Source organism: Phalaenopsis equestris, unplaced genomic scaffold (assembly GCF_001263595.1).
Source record: "Phalaenopsis equestris unplaced genomic scaffold, ASM126359v1 Scaffold001325, whole genome shotgun sequence".
Taxonomy (NCBI): domain Eukaryota; kingdom Viridiplantae; phylum Streptophyta; class Magnoliopsida; order Asparagales; family Orchidaceae; genus Phalaenopsis; species Phalaenopsis equestris.
Window position 1 is genome coordinate 353781 of NW_018165764.1, and position 9364 is coordinate 363144.

The 9364-nt window shown below is 36.6% G+C and overlaps 1 protein-coding gene across 1 annotated transcript; it reads right to left on the bottom strand.

Moving 5' to 3' along the window:
- Positions 1–4434: 4434 nt before the first annotated feature.
- Positions 4435–6108, bottom strand: LOC110034009 (protein CDI-like). Its single transcript, XM_020738235.1, has 2 exons — positions 5110–6108; positions 4435–4707 (listed from the first exon to the last, which is right to left on the bottom strand). Exons 1-2 carry the CDS (start codon positions 6036–6038, stop codon positions 4506–4508), a joined length of 1131 nt encoding a protein of 376 aa, XP_020593894.1. The 5' UTR covers positions 6039–6108; the 3' UTR covers positions 4435–4505.
- Positions 6109–9364: the final 3256 nt, after the last annotated feature.

The window sequence follows — 9364 nt, forward strand, 5'->3', positions numbered from 1 at the left end:
AACGCTCCGAACGCCCCCCTCGGTATCCTTTTACCACTTGCCCCTCTCCCGCGCGATGCATTCTCGGTGCCCGCTCTAAGTGCACAATGATTCTCGGTGCCGCTCCTCCGCACTTCCCCCAATCACCCGAGAGTGGTAAGAAATTGCTATCCTCTTCTCTCTTCTTCACTCTTTTATTCTTTTTTTAATCTTCTCCTCCCCCGCTCTGCTCTAAATCGTGATCCTGAAGTTTCGCCCTAGATCGCGATCAATGCTTCTGTTCGCCATCCCGATAGCATCTCGCCATTGCCTCTGTTCGCCATTTCGATCGCGTCTTAACATTGCCGCTCTCAGCTTCCTTTCGGCATCCAGGTATGAACATTTATGTCACTTTGAATCTAGTATAATGACTCCTTTCGGCATCCAGCTTCACAAATTTGTATTTATATGAGATAAATTGCATGGTTTACAGTTCCAAGCCTTTCATTGTTGTGGCGTTAAAGTGTTTTCGTCCATGATGCAAACAATAATTTTCCTACAAGTGATATTTTAATCTTTTTATTATGTAATTCAAATTGTGTGCTGATTTGTTTTCTTGCTAAACCTTTTCCCGACAAGGACCTCATTCACTTTTATGCAATAAACTATTAAATTGAGTGGTTGTATTCTCTATTTTAATCTTCTTCTTCTGCATATTCTCTCTGTCTATTTACATTCAAAAAAAATAATGTGTTAATATTTTCTTGTGTGGAGTTCTACATTTTTAAACACGACTCAATGGCACCCCTATAGCGATAGTTAGGAAACTTAACATATTTTTTTATAGTGATAGTATTAACTCAATGTGAAATAGTTCATATCACAAATTCTTTCCCAAATATTTTTCTAATATTAAGGTCTTCTTCAATGTTTAAGGCTTTATTTGATTTTTGGATTTTGTATGCTCAAGTTAGTGGATTTTTTATGTGAAATTGTTGTAGCATTATTGGATTTTTTATGCTCATGTTATTAAATGCATTTTTTTCTTATTTGACATTTCACTAGTAAGGACTGCAATGAATAAGAACAATCAAGTTGGATCATCTGTCATGTGGGATAGGGAAGCAACAAATATTTTATGTGAGCTCTGTCTTAAGGAGGTGGAGCTAGGAAATAGACCTACAACATATTTTAACAAAAAATGTTAGCAAAATCTTATTGTCGAATTCAAGGAACTGATAGGTAGAGACTATGACAGGATGAAATTTAAGAAAAAATGAGATCAATTAAAGAAGGATTGAAAATTTTGGAAAGAAGTTAAGAGGGGAACTACAAGTTTGGGCTGGGATCCAACGAAGCGAATCATAGATGCTCCCGAGGATTGGTGAGCTGAGAAACTAGAGATAAAAACTTACCTTATACCATTTCCTTATTTAAATTTTAGCTATATTGAACTGATTTAAGTAATTCAATTTTCTATGTCGTGCAAGTCGTGCCAACAACTAAGAAATTCAAAATGAATGACATTGATCCAACAATGGAAGAGAAGTTGGATGGTATGTTCAGTGGGGTTGTTGCAACGAGAGCACATGCTTTCACCCCATCTGAACCTAACTTCATTGGCACAGCTGCTGTTCTTGGAACTGATAATGTATGTGGCTCAGGAGAAGTGCCCTGCAAAATCCATAGGTCAGTGGAATCATCATCCGTTCCAAAACGGTGTAGGGTGGAGAAAAGGAAGAAAGGAGCCGCATTCGTCAGAAGCACAATCGAAAAACTTGTTGAATCCTGCACTGTTAAGCTTGCTTCATCACAGGATATATCCGTTGAGGAGTGCCTTCGAATCCTAAATACACATGCTGAGGTTAAGGCGGACAAGAAATTATATCTCAATTATGTTAAGTTACTACAAGATCCAATCCGTAGAGAATTTTTCGCGAAGTTAGAAGCAGAATACCAAGTCAATTTCTTACGTTCCTTCTTGGAAAACTGAATGTTTTGAAAGCTTGTCGTTTTGTTTTCTCATAACTGTTTGTAATGTCGTGACAGGGATCACTATTTTTTTCCTAGAGTTTTTCTTATATGCAATCCTTATAGTTAATATTTTAGTTCTCATATCTTATGTGGTTATATGTTATATGGATGCCTTTAAATGGTTGAATGTTTTAACTATTCTCTTTAAACTAATTTTCGTAGGATGAATCCAGAACAATTGCAATATGTTAGAAAAATTGTGTTTATTCTTACTTTGTTATTCGACTACTACCTCACATATATCGGCCAAACTCCATGTATAACATCGTGATATGTTGGCGATAAATAGGTTGGTGAGTTACTACAAGGCCATCCGACACGTTTCGCAAACATGTTCCGAATGACGAAATAGATTTTCACTGATCTGCTCTATGAACTACAACACCAACATGATTTGAATGGCTCGACCAAAATGACATCAAGAGAGGTGCTAGCAAAAACACTATATATTATCTCAGAATGAGTCCATTAGAGGAGTCATGGAGCGATTTCAACATTCATCAGAGACTATCAGTAGGTATTTCTCTATTGGTCTGAATGCTCTAGTAAGTTTAGTCTCTAAGTTTGTTAAGCCTAAGGATCCTACATTTCAATCCATCCCGACACAAATTGCGAATGACCCTCGCTACATGTCATTCTTCAAATATATCTTAAACATCTCATTTCTATATTAAAATTAGTTACCTCTCAATCATTAATAGATTATACATTATTAAATTTAGGATTGTATATGAGCTATTGATGGAACTCACGTTGATGCACGTGTATCTGGCACTGACAAGGTGACCTACATTGCACGATGTGGTTCTCCCACATAGAATGTCATGGTCGCTTGTGATTTTAACATGTGTTTCACATTTGTGATGGTCGGATGGGAAGGCAACACACACAATAGTCGTGTTTTTAAGTTTGCAACAAGATGTCGAACTCATTACTTCTTGTACCCCCTCATGGTATGTAATTATATCAAATATATTAGATATTTATGAGTCGTTACTAAATTATGTATTTCGTGCAGGTAAATATTATCCAGTTGACGTCGGATATCTCTTACAAATGGGTTATCTAAAGCCTTATGCTGACACAAAGTATCACATTCCCGACTATGAGAGGTCAAGTGGGATTGCACGTGGCAGAAAGGAAATGTTCAACAAATGACACTCCTCTTTACGCGGTGTCATTGAGAGGTCATTCGGGGTATGGACGAAGAGACCGGTGATATTATGTGACATGCCAACCTACCCATTTCCGAAGCAAGTACAAATAGTTGTGGCAACCATGGTGCTGCACAACTACATCCGACGCCACAACTCTTGCTCTGATGTGGACTTTGCATCTGTAGAAGAAGACTTGCATCAGATTCCACAAGAAGCATTTGAATTCATTGTCGGACATCCCATACCACAGGAAGAATCCGAACATGCTTACAATCGCAAATGTGAAGGTGCAAGGGAAATGGCCGCATTCCGAGACCAGATAGCGGACGAAATTGCTCGATCATGAGACTGTTTTTCATTGGTCCTTAAACTGTTTAAAGCATTTTGCATTTTAAAATGGTGTAGTTTTGTATTTTCTGTTTGATGCAAACATTTTTAGTTGATGTAATGAATGATTTGGACGGTATAAATGTAAAATGTGGAATTTTGATGTTAGATATGTAAATAGATAGGAATTGGGCGGTATGTATGTAAATGCCCTTCTATTTTTAAAAGTTTTACATGCATAACACACAATTCTTATATGTTTACATTTCCAATACTTAAAATTTGATATTTACTTATATACTCCTTATGCATGAAAAGATCTGAGTGGTATAGATGTAAAAATCAAATTTTAGGTGTTAGATATGTTAATACATAAGAATTGGGTGGTATGTATGTAATTACCCTCTTTTTTTCATTTTTCAGCAATCAAACTTTTTGCATTTGCTCTTAAAAAATTTAAGAGTTTGGTAGCAAGTGATTCCAAATTATACTGTTGCAGAGTTATGTATTTTTATTTGGCCACATATGATTTATAAATATGCTTTATATATTTTTTTATTTGGCCACATGATGGCCAGTAATCGTTCAGCAGTAGCGGTAAGAATTTTGCCGCTGTTCTCTCTACATCAAGTTGCTCCAGGAAATGCAATTATATAGACTTCTTATATAACTGTTATGTGGAAATGTTGTTGTAATTTGCTTCTTTTACGATTATGTAGGTTTGAGAGGCTTGATGGTCATTTATAGTGTAGTTATAAATGTGATATTTTTTATGTGATATGAAGCATAAATGTAAGTAGTAAAAGTTTAGGTGTTATCTATATAAATATAAAGGATTTGATGGTATGTATGTAAATGCCCCATGCATAATTAACATTCATTATTAAATCATTATTTCTCACAAAATACTTTCTAATTTCAAAGGAATACAACGGAGAACAATGGTTAGAATAGAGAAAAAGAAAAAAAAAAACATTTGCATAATAGATCATTTTTCTACAAACAGCACAAACCAAACAACTAAACAATTTATCTAAAATAGGGGCAGAATGATTGTTTATCCAGAATCAGCTGTTTTCCAGACTCACAAATCAAACAACCAAACAATTTATCTGGATCCGCTGCTCCTAAGCAAATTATCAGAATAAACTGCTTATCGACAGAAGCTGGATAAGCTACAGCTGCCCCAAACAGACCCTTAGTCAACATCAACCCATCAGTCCCCCTTGCTCTGTAACATAGATCAGAGGTCAATCAAAGTTAAAAAAAGAATCACAATCCTCAAAATTCATCTCAGCTATTGCCGAAGTTTAACCTACCAAGATCAAACATAAGCAAGGAAATTATCACTAGCAAAAAGATAAAAATAAAAAAACAATAGAAATAATTAAAAAGCGAGCGCCCCATGAAAAGAGTAAATTATTCTGATGCATAACAAAAACATTGATACAAACTCTCCAAATCTCGAATTTTGGAAAGATTAAGGAGTACAAAATCGCTCGACATTTCAAAACCAGAATTACTACCATCATCATTTGAAATGTTAAAAAATAAGAAACAAATACAATGCGACTAAAATAATAATAAAGTCGGAGAAACACGAATTCGCCGCAGAAATCAATAAGCAACATACTTTTTCTCCGTCATTTCTTCTAATCCCTTGAGCCACAAATCAGCAAATTCACAATCTTTGTATTTCTCAAACCAAGGCCCGCCAGATGTGTAATGGAGCGCCTTCGGAAACGTGGACGGATCATTCTCATCTACCCGATTATGCCCAACAAGAAAATTCCACACAAAAGGCACAGATCCAATCTCGTCGTCCTCCAACCACAAGAATCGGTGCAGAAACGCACCGGACTGTTTACTAACAAGCTCGGGAGTAAGAATCCGATTCTTAGGATGTTCACAGTTATACAGCACCATTGAGGACCAGTTTTTCCTCGGGTAAACAGTCTGTACCGCACCATCCATCTTAGTGGTTTCTTTAGGAGCGTACTCGTGATGAACGCACATGACGGCATACCGATCGTCGAGAATGGCAACGAGATCAGCGATGTCGGCGGTGTAGAGAAAGTCGCAGTCGATGAACATGGCCCAGCCGTGAAATCCGGAAAGGTACGGGGTCAGAAATCGGGTGAAGGAGAACTCAGTGCTCTCCGTTGGGTCCCGATCTCGCCAGTAGAGACCAGCGGCGCGGAGATCGGATTGGATGATGGGTGAGACCTCGAGGGGGATGGAGGAGTGTTTTAACAGAGAATGGCGGCATACTTCGAAAGCGGCATCCTCGCGGGGGTCGTAACCAATGAAGATCTTGAATGGAGGGTGAGTAGAGTTGGGAAGATGATCTGCGGAACCCATTAGAGAAGAATGGGAATGGTTTGGAGATCTGGGGATTGCGAGGGAGCGTGGGAAGTAGAAGTAGAGGGAGCGGCGGAGGACGGGAACGCGATCTGCGCCGAAGGCTTGAAGATCTGAGAGACGTAGGAAAGGCGAGGAAGAAAGGAATTGAGGAGTAAGGTTACCAGGGTGGTCAGATCGGCGGCGATCGGTTGCAGACATTACACGCGGATACGAAATAGGCCCGCTGTTCAGGACGAGTCCCTTCTGCGGACCGGTCGTGATACCCCATCCGGTCTAAACGCGGACCGGAGTCACCGCCCCGGTTAATTGAAGAGAAAAAAGCGGACGAAGGAGAAAGGATTTTATTTACTTTAAATAGTTTTCTTATTTATGAATATGTGGTGCTCTGACTGCCAACTCTTGATCGAGCAGATGAATGATAACTAAATGGCTTGTGTGGTCATTTACTCTATATTTTTCATTAACTTTTTTCACTTCTACCATTTCCTGTTAAACTAATATATATAGAGTAAATGACCACACAAGCGATTTAGTTATATATTTAATGCATCATTAACAAATTTTTCATCTAACTTGAGTCCCGGTGTAATTTTTTTAAAAAAATCATTTCGATTCAAATTAAAAATCATCTTGAGCTCCAATTTCAACAGACAGACATTGGGTGGACCAAACTTGGCACGTGTTGAGCTTATTTGGCCTTACTAATAAAAGCCGGCTCAGGTTGAACTTGTGATGGGTTTTTATTTACAATTTCATAGTTTTACCAGCTCATTAAATGTGTCAGTTCAGTGTGTGGGCCTTGAAAGAAATTTAATTTTTTATACCAAAAATCATTCTCATTTCCCTTAGTTAGGAAGAAAATTAAGTTAGGTTGATTTTACTTAAAATTAACTAGAATGAGTCTCTATATTACTTTTTTTCGTACCAAACAAATTAGCTCTACCAATTTGTCATGCTAGCTTTTGTCATACTGAAACAAAAACTTACTTTTATGCTTGCTTTAACTAATATTCAACAGCATTATAGTTGTTGATATAAAATATTAAAAAAATTATGTAATATGAATGGTTGAAAGGATCTCAATATGTTTAAACATAAGAATTTGAGTATGCATGCCGTAAATAAAAAAAAAATAAATAAATTAGCTCGAAAGTTTACAATCACGAACATTACCTATGAGACCTGGTCATTGGGCGGGTTGGGCTTCTCGTCAGTCGGGCCTTTCGGGTTTTAAATAAGTCAAAACTGGTTGGGGCTGGGTTGAGCCCGCTAAATTTCTACTTTTTCATAGTCAAGGTCGCTCATTCAAATGGGCTTATGACAACCTCGTATGACGACCCACCCAATGCCTAGATCCAAATTTCATCTCAACAAGATGAACCTAGAGATACCTAAATTAGTTCAATCCAAGCCCAATCAAGCTCGAAACAAAAAATTAAACCACATTTGAAGGATTTGAGTAGTTAATTTAAGGGTCAAATGAACTCCAAATTTGATGTACAAATAGTCAAAATGAGAGTCTCGATGAGAGGAATCTAATGAGAATTAGATCGCTCAATTTTGAGATTATTAAAGTGACAAATCATTAAATAAACTTATAGTCAAAGGGAATCAACATGAGTCGTTTGATCTGTTGGTTTTGGAAGATCCGTTCTTATGTTGATCTCATCCATCATGTTGGGGCACAAATTTTTACTGATGAAGCTATTAATTTGAAAAAAATTAGTTTGAGCCACAACTAGAAAATCAAACAAGCATCTCAATGAAAGAAGCTTGAGCCATAAGTAAACCTCACTTTTTTACCTCGACTGCGTAGATGTAAATCACAACCAAAGAATGAGTGTATGTCGCTTAACTTGACCCATACTAACATCCTAATGGTGATTTAGGATAAGAAAACTTTTAGGTGGCCAACTTTGTTGAAACTGAATGCAGAGAATTAAGAGTAATATCATCACCTCAAAGTTTTGGCCATAATACCGAAGCATGCTTTCATTTCAGAGAGGAGATCAAAATGTTGATGATTTGGCATGGGTACTTTGGTTAATTAATTTAAGCTACGATCCATCAAACCAATAATATACCTAGAGAGAACTACAAAACTAGAATCAAGAACTAGAGAATCCTTAGACTATTGGCAAAAAAGTAATAATTGTTGAAGGACCACTACTGGTCAACAAGTTCTCATTGTTGCACTTGAAAAGCTTTCACCGAAAAACTAATCAGTAAATCACTCCATCACCTTTGATATATAAAATTTTAGAAGGGTTCAAGTTCCTCATCAAAATTGTTTTATTGTTAAAACTAGATTTAGCAATCCTTTCTATAATGTAAAGAGAATCCCCGATGGAAAAGGTAGTTCATTCAAGATCATATTCTCCTGAACTTTCTTTGGTTTGGGGTTGACCATGGAATAATTACAATTTGTTATTAGATCTCTTTATGGCTTTGAAAATAATTTGGTGAGTGCCGAGGGGGCAATCACTCTCCGTATTATATTGGGAGTATTCCTTCTAGGAGATGACTCACATGATATAATACCTTGTTGTTAAGTTGGAATCGACATACAATTTCATCTTCCGAAGGCTTTTCCAATCAATTTTTGAGGTTGAAGTTTCTATTTATTATCTTAAAATGAAGTTCCCAACACCATATGGAGTTGGCATACTATGGAGGATCTTAGAAATGCCCATTGAAGACTTTCATAATTGAAAGTTTTGATCTCTAAGATAAAGATATATCTCAATGAGCTTCATGACGTAAGGACCTAATTTCTAACTTCTTCTAAAGTAAGGCACACCTTATGGATTGTACAACGTGGATTTTTTCTATCTAGGGAGAAAAAAAGCTAGAGCATATAAATTTTCTTCATAAAAACAATTGTTTGGTTGTAGTCCATTAAATATTTCCAGGGTTAATCCAATAGGAATGATACAACAAGATAATGAAGAATCTATTAATGATGATTCTACTTACTCCTAGAAAAATAAAGATTTGTACTATTACAGGATTATATCCTTTGAGATGAAGAATGCTGACACGACTAACATTTCATGAGCTAGTTTGTTAAGGACTTCATCAGACATACCATGGAGGTATGTATTGATGACATGCTAGTCAAGTGTGTGGAAACCTTTCAATTCCATGGAAAAAAAATTCATCTTAATGAAGACTATAACATATGCCTCAACCCTTCAAAATATGTCTTCAAAGTCATTTTAGGTAAGTTTATCAGATTCAAAGTTACCGTAAAATTGAGGCTAATCCTAAGAATACCCAAGATCTCCAAAAGACAATGCTCCCAGAAGCATAAAAGAGGTGAAAGGATTATACAAAAAGACAAGGCAAGGCAAGGAGACAAATATCTCACATTCTTTAAAATACTAAGCGAAACTCAAAATACTAGATTTTGGTGGACAGATGAATTCCTTGATAGTTTTGATAAGCTCAAAACATACTTGGATTCATCACCTCTATTATCAAAACCAATATAAGTCAAGCTATTGTATCTCTATCTTGTAGTG

What these genes read in the sequence shown, in the direction of transcription:
- LOC110034009 (XM_020738235.1), bottom strand. Translation starts at nt 6,038, where the DNA reads ATGTCTGCAACCGATCGCCGCCGATCTGACCACCCTGGTAACCTTACT. An exon ending in GAAGAAATGACGGAGAAAAA is followed by an intron (nt 4,708 to 5,109) that starts GTATGTTGCTTA and finishes TCTATGTTACAG; the next exon opens with AGCAAGGGGGACTGATGGGT.